Source organism: Cryptotermes secundus, unplaced genomic scaffold, assembly GCF_002891405.2.
Source record: "Cryptotermes secundus unplaced genomic scaffold, Csec_1.0 scaffold454, whole genome shotgun sequence".
NCBI lineage: Eukaryota > Metazoa > Arthropoda > Insecta > Blattodea > Kalotermitidae > Cryptotermes > Cryptotermes secundus.
In genome coordinates, this window is record NW_019729215.1 from 487,624 (window position 1) to 503,841 (window position 16,218).

Genomic DNA, 16,218 nt, shown 5'->3' on the forward strand with positions numbered 1-16,218 from the left:
ACCGACGTTTCGGAGGAACGTCGGTTAACACCACATATACACGGTGACAAATCCCAGAAGACTGCTTTCTTCATAGTCACTGCCGTGAAAGCCTCAAAGCTTACAAAGAGCTAAAATATCTCCCATTGGCTTCACCATGTTTCTCTGTCTGCATGTAACAACTTGAGAACTGTTCAGCGCGTGTATTGGAGTTTTTATTTCAGGGTGTTTTTACTGAAATTTATCAAAACAATTCTCCGGGTTTTGTTTATATTTCACAATCTTCAAAGTCATTGATTAAACAAAGGGTATTTTTATGCTCTGTCATCTCATGATATGCTGAAATTAATTTGATCAACTGTTGTATCGGAGGCCCTTGCCCATTGGTCCACCTGTTTTATGCTACTTTTTGGATTCATGGGCTGGAAATCTAAAGGCAGTACCAAACAACAAATGTGCCAGAATTGTTAACTGTGTTGTACCTATATTTCACAGCGTGTGTCAAGAGTGCTGTGTACTGGATGTGACACCATACAGTCTGATAGAAGTCATGTCAGTGACGACACAGTTCTTACCCAAAAAGGATGGAACATGTTGACGCAATGAAGATTCCTGAGTTCAGCATGAATTTAGGTCCAATGAAGTCCAGCTAGAAAAAGAAAAACATCAGAATGTTTTGAATTGGCCCCTTGAAGTCTTTCATTCTATAGTTGTTATTATGAATTCTTATTTTGACATTGGTTTTGTGCTGTTGTACTGCACTATGATTCATGGTGATTTAGTAAATACCTTCACATTACAGCACAACAATATTTAGTGCTCAGTACCCTCACGTGTTTCAACTATCTCAGAAGTCATCTTCAGGGTTGTTCTCTTAACCAGTACTTTCAGTACATCCACTGGTAGAGACATTAAAGTTGTTATATTTATTTACGATAGCTGTCAAATGAAATCTGTTTGAAGGTTGTTTTAGACCAAGATGTAGAGGCTGGCAAAAATGGTTTCCATGGGCCGTGAGGCTTGCATCCTATTGGTGTACCAAACATTTCATTCAATGCATAAAACAACTCCCCAAGCTGCTGCTGCGGCAACTATACCACCACAGCTCTGACACCTTCATCGGACCCAAATCTATGGCCCTTGGATCGTCAGACCCTGGCATCACCATCAGTGCACGTGGCTATTGTTGAGCCCTTCGAGACCTTCATATACTGCCATCAAGAGAAAGCATCCCTCTGTGCTCCAAGCGTGTCATTGTGTTGCATGACGGTTCCTGTCTCCATGTGGCCTGCACCATCCAGAAAATGCTGGGCTCGATGAGCTGGAAGGCGTTGGACCTGTCACCATGTGATTTCCATGTGTTCAGCCCCCTTAGGATGCACTGAAGGCTTGCAGATTTGGGTCAGATTAAGGTCAAGGCTGTGGTGGAACAATGGTTCCAGGGAGTTTTTTGTAGAGGGGTTCCATCAGCTGGTGCCACCGTGGGATGGATGGATGGATGGATGCCTGCCTGCCTGCTCACCTGCCCGCCTATGGTTCTGGGGAGTTTTTTGTAGAGGGGTTCCATCAGCTGGTGCCACCGTGGGATGGATGGATGCCTGCCTGCCTGCTCACCTCCCCGCCTATGGTTCCGGGGAGTTTTTTGCAGAGGGGTTCCATCAGCTGGTGCCACCATGGGATGGATGCCTGCTTGCCTGATCACCCATGTGGATAATTTTGATGGGCTCTACCCATCTGATCAGGACAGTCCCTGAATGGGTTTCATTTTAAGAAGTGACCTCATGCATACACAGTGAATAATATGACTGAATTGCGTAAAGTCCTATGTCAGTATCTCATCATTCCAGGTGGCCAGACATGAGAGGGAATTCCAGACGATCGAGTCCATAGACAGCACCAAGAGCTGATTTCTATGCTGGACCTAATTCAAACCTCATAGGATGCACTGACAAATGCCATGACAACGCATGAAGATTCACACATATTGTAAACCCTTGCTAGTCTGGTTCGAAATATAAAAAAATGAAAAATGCTGTTCACAGTTGAGTACATACTTAGCATTTAGGAAGGCAGATGAGTCACTTGTGTGTTCAGACACAACTTGACAGTCTCTTCAAACCTGCATCATTACGTTCAGAAACAAGTACAACTTCTGAGTCTTCTATCGATGAATAAATATATCATCATTTTATAATTTTTAAATAAAGACTGCAGTGATATTTTGTTATTTATTTTCACCAGCAGTGCTGGTATCATTACATTTGCCATTTTTTGTGTTCTGAGTTTTCTTTAATCTTTTAGGGCTACTTTTGCTTCACTAATCCAGATGGCCTCCTCCCCCCTATTAATCTGGATTATTGAGGGTTTACTGTACTGATATGGAAACTAGTGCAATATATATGTTTTGCTGTACTTGTTATGTGTCATACAAATTGTAATTTCGAAGTAACTTGTTATGTTTGAGATATAATTGAGATTATCAATAAAGCAACACAACATCAGGGAGATGTTAGGGAACTCCCAGACCACTGGCTGCAAGTCAGTGCAACTTTTGCATTTCACCATACTACCCTCAGCAGAAGGTCAAGTTTCCAATTTCTCTGGTTCTTCTGCTGTTTCCTACTTTGTGCCTCTCTGTACAATGGCTGTTTTATTTAATGATGCTGTCAGTATGTAAGGCCATGTAGTGTCAAATTGTAGGATGATCAGGGAATTATGAATTGGGAAAGATGTGGATTTAAGTGGTCACGGTCTAAGTTGCCTGGATGCACTGAGGAAGAACACAAACATAAACATAAATGGGTGGCTTTCATGTAGATATTTGAAACCAGGACCCCCTGAATATGAATACCCCCTCTACCGCAACATTTCTTTTGTAAAACAACATTTATACTTGAACAACTGAAATAGGAGGGAGAGTCAGTAAATAGGGCACACATGGAAGTAAAACAGCTGTAATGGATGTAACAGGGTTTCTGTTTGTATCACTAGGTAGTAGCACATCCAACTTCATGGCAGTCTAGGTAGCAGATGCGCATGTGCATGTTCAGAGGCTGATTTCAGTAGTCAAAATGGAGACTGCTGAGTAATGTGTTTCTCAAAAGCAGCGTTAGAAATGTTTCCCGTTTACGGTGGGAAGTGCTTGTCGCGTAAAGCGGTTCACATCTGGGTGACAAATGTCTCGCTGATGATGAAGAGGTTGAGTCAGCAGTCAAAAAGACTTCGATGCACTGGTAAAGCAATGGGGCAAGTGTATCGATGTTGGTGGAGGATATCTCGAGAAATAAATGTTCCCCCTCCCAATTTCGAATATCACATGTTTTACGCTTTATACTCGCGACCTATTTACTGAGTCCCCCTCGTACAAATTTAATTCGTGCAGACGCTTGTTTCGAAATAAATTAATTGGTTTGTGTGATGACGTGGAGAGTGGCACAAGGATGTGTGCGGTTTCTGCAAAGCGTCCGTACGGGGCCGAATGACACGCGGCTTCTAAGTGATGGAACAAAGTGCGCTGGAGCACTGGCTTGTCAGTTGTTACGGTGGGCCATCAAGCCAGATCGAGGGAACTCTGACCCCACTTTACGCAGAGCGAGGCCAGCAGGAGCCGCAAGCTGATAACGGCAGTGTACATTACTGCAGGCTGCGACTCGCGGTGTGAAAGCCCGGGTTCGTAACTTGAGACAAACTGTAGGAATGTGTGCCCTCCCTTTTCGTACCAGACATTTCAACTGTCGTCCCTGGCTCAGTTCTAGGACCAATGCCCAGCTGTTCTGATGGATTTACGGTTTCCCCTCCCCCTCCTGGAATAGTTGCCAACATTGAGTCACATCCGTCTCCTTCCTAATACTATCCAATTCACTGTTCACGAACCACACCATCTGAACTGAAGGCACCGTTACGTCTGTATATGTAAATTAGTTTCGCGGTAATGCTCGATTCAGATATCGACTACCCTGACAGGTCTTGGTTTTCCTCAGTCCCTCCAGGCGAATGTCTGGCTAGTGACTAAATCCTCTCCAGTTCATTCAGCAAATGGAGGCGAAATGCCCCATGTGGACACTACTTACGTATTTCCCAAGAATCGGGCAGCTTAGGAAAGAGACCAGCTCGAAGATGCCGAAGACCAGCCCATACTCACTGGCCGAAACGCCTTTCCGCTCTGCCTGCAACAGAGTGACACGAGAAAAGCACTGGAAGCTGTTGGCTGCTTCGACTACCGACAGAGATAATCGCGGGAAAGCAGTAGATAAGGTGAAAAGGGTAAAGTCCCTATGCGTACTTAGACACTGCCACCAAGGCCTATGAAGAAGTGGAGGTATAGCTCCACCTTTATTGGCCTGGGCATTATATGGAGGTGAGTGGTCAGCTTCACGCCCCCCGCCGCTTCACCTGTTCGAAACGGGCCCCTTTGACCCACTGGATGGCCCTCAGATTCTGTCTGGACGCTTTGTAGAAGAGAAAAAGTTTGCATTGCCGGGACTCGAACTTGCGTCCTCCAGCCCGTCGCTATACCGATTAAGCTATCCCGACTCCTAGTAGTGCAGTAGTGTGTACCTAAAATTGGTTATAACTATTAAACATTCAATTTGGACTCCTGAAGCATGCATTTTACAATCGAAACACTATTCCAGCGGTTTCGCTGTGTAAGCGCCTTCGAGACTACACTAGTTAGTTAGTTAGTTAGTTAGTTAGTTATTGGAGAGGGTGGGTTTCCCCATGCACTTAGACTTGTATTGGTCCATTGTGCTTCCCTCTATGATTTCTACCAGTCTCTATATCCTACCGGTACTGGTGCTTACTATCAGTCCCGCCCAGCCAGCGAGACCGGCTCTACTAGCTGAGAGGTATCTATAATGCTTCCCCCCTCTACCAGAGGTATTAGAGACTGCTGTTGGGCGGGAAACGTCCGTAATTTGGCTCAGTGACCTCCTTTGGAGATATGAGGTTCTTAGTCACATCCCAGGATGTAGTACCATTTTAATATTATCCTCCCATCTACTGCTTTGTCTCCCAGGTGTGCTACTCCCCCCAATTGGTTTCGCTGCTCATCTGTACAGGTTTCTCATCGCATGCGTGCTACATATCCCACCCATTTCATCCTAACAATAATATAAGGTGAGGAGTACAAGTTACGAAGCGCCTAATTATGCAGTTCTATCCATCCTTCCAAAATCAGTGTGTTGCCGTTGCCACGTGCAGGTTTGTCTCTTGCTTTCAGAACGCGTATCTCTCAGCCAGCAGACAAAGTTCTTTTTCCGATGCGCCTCCAGTACGCTAAGAGCATGATGCTGTGAAATGATAATATTAAAATGCATTGCCGAGCAGGTTGGCATAGCGGTAACACTCTAGACTCGTATCTCAGCTGGGACATCGGTTGTCGTGACTGAGATGTATTATTGTTTTCCTCAGTCCCTACAGACTGCACCATGCTCGCTCCTTTCAGCTTCTCTCTGAACCTGTCCGCTCGGCACTACACCTATACTCTGACCTACTGACCACGTGGATCCAGCTGGCTTGGGATAGGAACCAGTGTCACTTTCTTGTGAACATGGCATAGAACCTTCGGGGTACATAAAATATGGTAGGTTCCTTGAATGGCTAGGCAACTAATAGCTTCTAGAAAGGGCACTGTTTCATGGCGTTAGTAAACTACATACATACGAGTATATGGGTACCTGCAGGAGGCAGGGCAAATTAGACACCCCCTTACTTTTTTGAAAAAATCGAAATTGTAGGAAAGAAATAATTGTACCAATGGTAACAAAAATGAGGAAGTATGTAGAGCAGCCCTCCTGGGCGGTCAGTAGAAATAGCATTAACCTAACTCCCGGCTGCTACTCCGGCTTCCGCATGTTAACGGCTCCGGATTGTTTTCTCGTTTCGTCTACAGAACGGAATCTGGTCCGGCTTATTATGGCGATCTCATTAATCCAGAAATAGACTAAATGAGCTTAGTTTGTTCCACACTGAAGATCTTACGTCAGCCTTCACAGGTTGAACCATGTGAAAACAAACTCAGTGACATTGCGACTGACGGTCAGTCAGTCAGTAAGTCTTGGCATCGAGCCCCAGATGGGGCTCATGACCATATATTTATTACTGTTTGACAGTTACGGTCTTTTTGTGGGGCGCCCTTTCTAACGAGAGGGCGGGTATGTCTTTTGTATATGCTGCTGGTCCTTGCCAGCGCAGTCTTCCTCGGGTCCGAATCCTTTGAGACTCGGGACCTTGTTTTACTGTCTCAGATTTGAGATTTCCCTTTTCGTCTCCTCCTACGACTCGCAGGGTCACGGTGGAGGTATTCGACCCCGCCTCCACACGGGGGTGTAAACAAACTCGTCTCCACGGTAAGAATTCTAACATTCAGGTCGTACCTCACAGGAAACACAGTACGTCTCCGCTGCAAAGCCCACCCGCTAATGCTGTTTAGGGGAACAGTCGTTGAGAATCGTACGAAACATATGCATGAGGCGTGTAGGCTAAATACAGAGTTTTTGCGTTAAAGCAGGTGACACATAAATTCAGTCGGTGTACATGCCGTTACGTTCGAAGCACAGAAAGACAGAACTCACCTCGGCGGGGTAGAAGGGCGCCTGCAAGGACACGCAGATCGCGCACCCAAAGTGGACGCTGCCTATGACGCAGAGCACGGCCCACTGCTCCCTGGTGAAAGGCGTCGCCCCCGACTGAGAGCCCATGGTGTCTGGCCCCAGCCTCGCCCAACCGTCTGCTTTATACTCTGCAAAACACAGCAGACCTATGCATATTGATTCGTGGTCCGGCGCCACTCAGGGATCCAAAGGATTACACGTGTTTATTTCATGACGCTGGCAGGGTGATACGTGAATTGGAGAGGATCTGGAAGGAGGCTGTCGTGGACTGTTCGTGCTGCTATCCCCCAACATTTTCCTGGAACGTCCGAAGAGAACCACGAAAATCTTCAGGATAGCCTCTGTCCCGGGCGGCACTCTATTACGTATACCAACCCTTTCAGTGAAGAAATGGTAATTATATGTACCATTTGCTTCAAGATTAAAAATGTCTTAATTCTGACCAAGCGGTGTAATTTTGTGTTTCGTATGAATATTGTCCGAAACCGTTAAGTGGTTGGTATTTGTAATGGAGACGGGGTGTGTTTTCTGCGGAGCAGATGTAAAGGGTAAAGTTGTCAGTGCACTTAACTAATTAAGCACTATGCCATGAAAGCGTATGGGGGAGTGGGTGTACAGATCCACGTTTTTTTTACCTCGGCACTGTTTAGATTTTGTGAGGGGTATGAAGTGAATTTTTGAATATGTGCTATTCAGGTGAAGCGCTAAAGTATTTCTGCCATAGACTAAAGCCGCTGCAGCTTGAAGCTGTCTGCTCACATTTAGTGTTTAATTTTAGAATGCGTGAAATTAGGAACTCCGAAAGGAATGTGATGATATTGGGCAGTTTCTGACAACTTCGTTGACAGAGCCATCTAGCGGCTCGGCTTAGCAGTAGCGCCCTAGACCCGTATTCGGAAGGTACTGTGTTCGAATCTCGGTCATTGTACGTAGTTTTTCGTAGTTGTCCTCAGCCCCTTCCGGGAAATGCCACAATAGGACACCACAGTTGTCTTAAAAAATCTCAGCGACACTATATAGTCTAAACAACGACAAAATCATAAAATAACCTACAAAAAAGGCTCAGGACAAATTATAAATTCGTTAAAATCGTGCAAAAACAAAGTACACTCTGCGCAAAGACATACTACACGCATCTCGAGCATAACACTGTGAATGTTTATGTTCCGAACAAAATGTGATAGAGTGTGGCTGGAGACGAGGTTCGGATTGGTACCTGGACCTACAGAACGTAACTACAAATAGCTGTGACAGTCTCACTCCCAAGACCATTGTAACTACAACACACATAGTCTTCACTTGCCGTTGCTTGGTAGCGGCTCCAACCGCGGACATTCCCCTTACTCTGGGTTCCCAAAGTGTGTTGTAGTTCAATTGTTTCAATGGGAACGTGTTTGTTTGAGCGCGGTCGTTGCCCATCAGCGGGTCTACGTGCTTCAATGTATATACCAGGGGTCTCCAAACTTTTCGAACCGCGGGCCACATTAGGTAATTCAGCACTTTCAACGGGCCGGATAAAATGAGAAATTAATAATTCTAGGTATATGAGTTTTATTGAAAGCACAGAATTTCATAAACTATATACGAAGTACGTGAGAATAAATTATAGTATATTAATGACAACAGAGAGTAGCAGAAAATGCTCATATTTTCATCACAAATTATATTAAAACAGTTAATGTGAATGATGGAACTCTTTTTGTATTCTTAAAATATGATTAAATTGAAGTTCAAATTTTGAAACGCTAATCACAAGCAGCGACTTTAAATGTTCATCGGATAAATTTGCCCTGTATTTCGACTTGATATACTTCATCTGGGGAAAAGTTTGTTGACACAGATATGTCGTCTCAAAAAAGGAGATAAATTTACAAGCAAATTTCTTTAAATTTGGAAATTGCTCAGAGTTCAGAAATTTATAAAATTCGATCAAATTTCCTTCCTTGTATATATGATAATTTTCCTGAAGTTCAGTAATTTCCATTTGAATTTGACTTGGGACATCTGCAGCATCACAGTCAAACGGATTTTGAAACAATCTAATTTCCTGAGCACTGGCATTCAAATCAGCAAATCGCTTCCGAAATTGTTCTTTCAAATCTGAAATGACTAAATTTGCAAACGGGGAACGAAATTCTGCTTCACCCTTTTTATGCAACTCTGCACAGTATAGCATATGAACAAAGTTACAATTTTTCACTTGCCTTTCCAGAAGTATCAACTTTGCTCTGAATGCCTTGATAAGTGCAAATAAATCACAGACTAAGTTATTTTCACCCTGCAACTTTAAATTCAAATTGTTCATATGGTTCACCAGATCAGCAAAAAATTCTAATTTCCAAAGCCACTCGGTATCTGATAAAAGTGGTTCGTGATGGTTTTTCTCGGTAAGAAATATATCATTTTCATTCCTGAGCTGAAAGAAGCGCGAAAGAACCTTGCCACAGCCAAGCCATCGAACTGCAGTATATGTCATGTCAATAAACTCGGAATCACATTTATCAGTACTCACTGGAAAATTACTTCAATTGGCGCATTTCTGCACACTTCTTCGCGGGCCGGATATGGCCCGCGGGCCGTACTTTGGATACCCTTTGTATATACCATGAGGAATTGTAAGGAAGCCGATAAGCTGGATCTCAGGTTATGTTGGACAACGCTCAGGTCACATTGGCGGAGACCCGTTGTACCAAACAATGCCGAAGTGCAACATAACAGTTTAAACCAAATGTACTCTCATTACTCTAATACATTTCAGTCAAGTAGCAACGTTTCCCTCGGTATTTTGGTCTGAAACAGATGAAACACTTCGACAGACAGACAGACACGACCAAGAAAACATGCTGTAGCGCATTCCTACCTGTCACGTGTCAAGAATCTGGCTCCTTGGAGCTGCTTGTCGCCGCTGTCCTGTGCCCATGGACCACGGGCCACCTCTGGCTGATGTGTAGCCCGAACGACCCGAACGAAGTTTTATTGACATTGGCAGCTAGGAGGAGGGGGCTGGTGGGGGACGGTGACAAATAGGAAAGAACTGTTACGTCAGATTGACCCCCAGGAACCTCGGCAAAAAAAAAAAATGATATATTTGTTTGCATGTATGTCATCAAGTTTGAGATAGCGCACAAGGGAGATGTCGGGCGTTAGTTCTGCGAGAAAATTGCATCCCAAAGAAAGAAAGCAGGAGTTGTCAGTATTGGGTGTACCACGAACAGCTTCCCATGGTTTTCTGCCAGTCAGAAGATGCGAATACTGTCATTTAGTTATTTGTGTCTTTGTGATTTGAAGTCTGAAACTCATCTGCATCATATATAAAGATTCAGTTCGTACCTCACAGGAAACATGACGTCGCCACTACAGAGCCTTACCGGTTAATAGTACTCAGTTATTGTGAGAGCCATACGGAACACATAAATACACCGTGTGGGGGCAGAATGCAGAGTTTCTCTACGTTGAAGCGGATTGCTCGAAAGACTAATTAAGACATCTTATATTGCAGACGACGGTTTTAAGTCCAAAGAAAGTTTCTATATCTTCTTTCTCTTTGTCACTACGTGTTTGGTGCGTTGACTGCGAACAGTTGATACCCGGACTGTGCTAAGGGTTCTATAATTGGGGTTCAGTTCTCGGCATGTGACTTGTTAATGTAGCTGCGACGTTTCGGCGACACAAAATACTACCAGCTTCAAAATACGTGTAAGATCATTCTCAAATTTCAGCAGAGGAAACACAAAGTGCATAACCTGAATAAATGATTCAGCCTTGGTGTTGATTTTGCTCTTATGCCTGTGCACCGTTTGGATGTGGCAGCGTTGCCCATGTTTTGATGGTACGTACTGCCTCCATCGTCAGGGTACAAGTGAATATGTCATGTGAATCCTGGTGCAGACACCTTTCTTCTCCGTCCCTTTTTTCCTTGGCGTTATTCCTGCCAGCTGCAAGACTGCAGCATGGAATGGAACGAGGGACTGAGGAAAACCATGAAAAACCTCAGAGAGGATATCCGGTGTCCCAGCCAAGAATCGAACCAAGCACCTCAGTACAACAATGTAAGCTTTACCACTGCGTAAGTTCGATTGGTCCTGCGGTTTTACTGCACCACCACGCGTTTTCACAACCTGCTCACTTGGGTTGAATATGGACGCGACATGAACCTCCGAAACGTCGGCAGGACTGCCCATATCCACACGGTGCAGAGACCCAAGAGCAGAGTCAACAGCGCTGCCTGCAGATGCAGCTGTAATTGTGAGGGGACACATTTAGCACACAGACTGTGGTCTCATTTGCTGGACAGTGACGTACGGGAAAGTCGGTCCCGGGTTCGAATGAGCTCCCTGTCTTTCTGTTGTCTCTCGTCGCCCTTCGCGTTGCAGCAGCGTCGTCGGTCTGGCCACTACGCGTCTTTCGGCGGCGCCTGACGCAGGGCCGTGAAGTCTGGCATGCCAGCTCACGGCATGTAATGAGGAGGAGATCTCATTCGAACTCGGAGCCGTTCCTTTCTTTCCATTCTATCTAAGTTCCCAGCCCATCGTACTGTTCAGAGTTTTACTACCTTAATAATTCTTCTAGCCGCACTATGGACCCTGGGGTCGACGTAGCTTATGGCAGAAATGGGTACCAGGACTCTTCCTGGGAGTAAAGGGCGGCCGGCGAGTAGGGCTGACAACCTTACCGCCAATTGTGAGCCGATTGTCTAGAAAATGTGGGAGCCTCGACGTCTCACAACCCTGTGGGCCTCCACGGCCTGTTGCAGGGATAGCTTCACCTTTACATTTTAACAATTTCTGATTCCCCCACGTGTTCTTCCTTTATCACCTGCCGGACGTGGTGCAAACTGTCGTCTGTTAAGTTCCGGTCTTCTTCTGGCAGGTTGCAGTAAACACTTCCTGCGCAAATGTATCCCAGCCGGGCGTCGACCCTGGTCTCACAGTTTCCCGCAGTTATCGTATCTCATGCAAGAATAGCGCGTTATAATAGACCATGACCGCTTCCCTCCCAGTTGAGAAGTCGACTGGTCCAGAGGCAGAGCTGGGTTCGAATCTCGCCCGGGCTGCCGACTTTTCCGACTGAGATATTTCGTAGGTTTTCTTCAGTCGTTCCAGATCGTAGCCAATTTAATTTAACGTCTCAATGTCCGCCGTTATGATGTCTGGACACTGACCAAGAGGGAAGGGGAAAGCAGAGCTGACCTTCGGCTCCGCTGCCCATCGCTTGGACAAACATCGTGCCACAGGGGTGAGCAAAATGCGCTCCTTGGTAATGCCAACACGAGCATTTCATTTGTTCCTAATATTTCTTGTGTCGTCCCTGTCAGTAAAGGCGAAGCTATCCCTGTAACAGGCTGAGGAGACCCACAGGGTTGTGAGACGTCGAGGCTCCCACATTTTCTAGACAATCGGCTCACAGATAGCGGTAACGTTGTCAGCCTTACGCGCCGGCCGCCCTTTACCCCCGGGAAGATTCCTGATACTCGTTTATGTTAGATGCTGAGTCGACCCCAGGGCCATAGTGAGGCTGGGAGAATTAGGTCAATTAAAAAGTACAGTGACCTCATCGGGACTTGAACACGCGACCTCCTGGCTTGCAGCAACCAACTACGCTGCCGCGTGCCCCACGCTCAGACTTTATAGCGTCGAATATTAGAATGGTGAATAATGAACTGGAAAGGATTTGTAAGGAAGCGGCCATGACCTACTGGAGGTACTATCCTAGCATCGACTGGAGGGACGAGGGCTAACGACTAGACTTCTCGTTGGGCCAGCCGGTGCCCCTGAGCCAGCCCGCTTCGTGCCGGTCAGTGTTGCTTGTTGCGAGACGTGGGAGGGATCAGGGTGTTCATGTTACCAGTGGGCATAGGGAGGATAGGGAGTGTTAGTTTGCTTGCCTGTCTGGTCCCGCAAGCTGGAACACTTTTGCTCTCTGTCACTCCGTGCACTCGAAACAAGGACCATTAGAAGGGCAGAGTAACATGTGACGTAGCGGCCGCGCCATAGCTCAAGCGGTTAGTCGCTGGCTTCCCGATCCCGGGTCTGGTCAAGTGGGATTTGTGGTAGACAAAGTGGCGCTGGCTCAAGTTTTCTCCCAGTACTTCGGTTTCCCCTGCCAGTCTTCATTCCACCAATTGCTCCACAATCACCGTCACCTATCATCTGGGGCTGGTACAATAGCCCAGAAGTGGCCGCAGTACAAGGGACTTAGTCCCACCCCACTAGCAATAAAAAAGACATGTGACATACATGTTGCAGGGACTTCAGGCCATTATGTCGACACGGATTCCTTATCATCTTGCGGGTCTGCGTCACAGATGCGTCAAACTGTGCGTAACATATGTGTAAGCCAACCGCACACATACAGCCACGCCCCGTTTAGCCTTCTGTCCAATGGGCACCGGGGGTAACGCGGCCGGGACGTGAAGCTGACCACTCACCTCCAACTAGTGGACCTATACCTCCACTCCCCCATACGTGTCCATGACGTGGTGTTTAAAGTATGTACTCAACTGTGAACAGCGTTTTTCGTTTCTCGTGTTTCGATGCTGGTTAGCGAGTCTTTTACTCTATTACGATTTCAAGAACGAATATCCATAACTGTTATTATAGCACGACTTCTCAGAACGCGGTTCGGTTGGCGCTGTCCTTATCAGAAATGCATTCAGCGCTCCAGAGGAGTGCGAACGTGTCTACGTAACCCAGATCGTCGGGTACTCGCGACCCTTGAAGTTTCGTGAGCATTTCGGTTCCTTCTTCACTGATGTCTGTGTCTCAGCAAACCATGGGTTCGAACGGATCTGTTTCCGCACAGCCACGAGAGCGGTCAGAGGTTCGCTACGGGCCAATCTCAACTTGATTTTAGTTGTCGGGGCTTCAAATGGGCCACAGCCCCTGATGACAGAATTTAAGTAAGTGTGATCACGTTCTACAGGCATGTGAACAACGGACATGAGAGAAAACATTGCTGGAGAACGCAACATCGGTGGAATGATAATTGGTAGGGGAAACCCGAAGTGTCCGGAGATAAACCTGTACCAGCGTCACTTTATCCACCACAAATCCCACAGGAGCTAAGCCAATGGGCGCTATCCTACCCACATAAGCCCACCCCCATAAGAGGCTTCTTTATTCTTAGACCAACTTCTTGGGCTGTCACGTGATATTTCGTGACGGGGTTCCCCGCCAAACTCTGTACGCAGACGTTCCCCTCCCAGTTCCAATGCCTGCAGGACATTGCGGCGCCTAGGCGCTGTTGCGAAACCCTGAGCGCTTCCTGTCACACAGCTTTCGGCGGGAATCAGCCCCCACCTCCGCGCGGAGTGCGTCCATTTGTAACCATGGCAACAGTGCACAACATGTCAGATCCCCGCCATATGGTTACGCTATCTTTGAAAGCAGAAAAGTTCTTCCAGGCGCCAGTAAAATTCGCCACTCTCGAGTATCGCGACTGTGTTTATGAGGATTTCTCTCTTCTGACAGTTTTCGGAGCGAAAGGGAGAACCGATGGCCCTGGGCAACAGGGGAACAGTGGCCCTCTATAGGGCCATTTCCGCAAGGGCGAAGTACAAGTAGATGAAACGTTAACCGAAGCCGATTCCAAGGGAAGAGTCATAAGCCCTGAAAATGGAAACAGCATGATGCTGCGAAACGTCGCTAAGGTAGACCAGACTATACGACGTCAAATCGAAAAAGCGGTAACGACTATGACTTCAGGGGGTGCCCCGTTCGAATCTTGGCCTGGGCGGCGACTATCTCGACCAAGATGTTTCATAGTTTTCCTCAGTCCCTTCAGCCGAAGGAGCCGGGATAGCTCAGTCAGTATAGCGACTGGCTACGGTCTGGACGATTGGGGAGTTGGCGTTCGAGTCCCGGTAGTGTCAATTTTCTTCTTTTACCGTCTTCCAGACCGGTCCTCGGCCCCATCCAGCATCCTGTCCACTGGGTACCGGGGGTGAAGTGGCCGGGGCGTGAAGCCATCCAGTCCCGAGGCTAATAATGGTGGAGCTATATCTCCGCTCTCCCACACGTGATCATGGCCGGTGCTTAGTGACTTAAGTGCAGAGACACTTTACCTCGGTTCCCTGTGCCAGCTCTTGCACACACCGTAAAGCAGGCGGGGGGCGTGGAGGGACGAGGGCCTCTAGCACAAAGTCAGGAAGAAGCCGAAACCTTAAGCTGATGATGATAAAGGTAAATGCGAGCTTGGGAACAAAAGTGTTAGGTCTTAAGTAACGCCTTGTGCTTCGGAGGGACGTATCACTTCCATCTCCAGGGTTGAAGAGTAAACCAAGCAAGGAAGCAGGGAGGAAGCTAAGTTAGCGCCTGTTCTTTTCTAGCTTGTCTTAATCATCAACCCTGAAGATGGAAGCGATACGTCCCTCCGAAACTTCGGGAAGTATCCGAACCACGCGGAACGCAAACTTCATAATCACCCCCCGAGATAGCCGTTGCCAAGAGGGCGAAGTCCACAGGGACTTGTGCGTGCCCCTAGCCTGACCCTGACCGCCTGGCCCAATTCCCCAGATACTGATAGTCAGCATGAGACAATGTAAACAATGTACCCGCTACGTCACTTCCTGCTGGGCCCAACCGTGTGTTTAGTGACGTCACGCCATGTAGGGACTGAAGCAGCCACGAAGGGCAGAAACATAATCGAACTCCGTATGAATGTGGCTATACTCTGAGGCACGTGAATACAGTTTGCATTTTAATATTATCCTCATATCTATGCCTAGGCCTTCCAATATTTTCTTCGTGTGTTGTATGCATTTTTTTGGTCTGTTATTCGTTCTATATGTCCATTAGAGCCCATCAGTATGATTTTTGCTGTACANTGTACGGTGTTGCCTCAGATTTTTTGGATGCGATCCAAATCCTCAATCCAAACTCTCTCCCTCCTCTTCCGGTTTATAATGACATGAACGTGCTTCAGTTCCTCTGGTGTGGTCCCGTGGCGCTGTGAAATCCATCGGCTTTCGGCGGAACACATCTCCTTCTTCAGTGTGTGAGCCGTGTAAGTAGCAGGCTCAGTCACCGTTGTGAGATCCTCAAGTCCAACATTTCATTGCTGAATTTCTGGACTAGAAGTAACAACGGCAGTCTCACTCTGTTACACACTCCAAAGATCACGTAACTACAGCACACGTAAAGTCTTCTCAGTCTTCACTAGCCGTTGCTTGGTAGCGGCTTTCTTCCTCTGGGTTCCCGAGCTGTCCCCGGCTTCAGCTACCAGCTTCTCACTTCTCACAAGTCAAAGTCGAAGTCATGTCACGACCAACGGTCAGATAGCAAGTCTGTCTTCGTGTCAAGCCCCCCTTCTGAGGCCCAACACCGTATTTTTGTTACTGTTTGCGTGTTTGTTTATGCCTCTGACGAGAAGACGGGTCTGTCGTTTACAGTTGCTGCTGATCCTCGCCAGCGCAGTCATTCTCGGGTCCGAGTGCCGCGGGACTAATTCCCACATTTTACTGTCTCAGATTCGAGACTCCCCCAACCTGGAGGGCCAGGTCCCCGTATTTATATCCCCCAGGAACAGGGTGGCCTGGTTCCCTTTCCCTTTTCGTCGCCTCCTACGATTCGCAGGGCTACGGTTGAGGTATTCGAACCCACTTCCACTTGGTGTCTGAGTCAACTGA

General features: G+C 47.0%; 1 protein-coding gene across 1 annotated transcript in view; it reads right to left on the reverse strand.

Annotated features, from left to right (window-relative positions):
* LOC111865469 (MFS-type transporter SLC18B1) overlaps positions 1 to 9,543 on the reverse strand; it is a 22,668-nt gene extending 13,125 nt beyond the window's left edge. Inside the window, exons 1-4 of the mRNA XM_023853542.2 lie at positions 9,454 to 9,543; positions 6,555 to 6,721; positions 4,050 to 4,145; positions 555 to 628 (exon numbers count right to left, since the gene is read on the reverse strand). Of these exons, the coding sequence (XP_023709310.1) occupies positions 555 to 628; positions 4,050 to 4,145; positions 6,555 to 6,680 (296 nt within the window). The 5' untranslated portion in view covers positions 6,681 to 6,721; positions 9,454 to 9,543. The remainder of the gene's footprint in view (positions 1 to 554; positions 629 to 4,049; positions 4,146 to 6,554; positions 6,722 to 9,453) is intronic.
* Between the last annotated feature and the right edge of the window lie 6,675 nt (positions 9,544 to 16,218).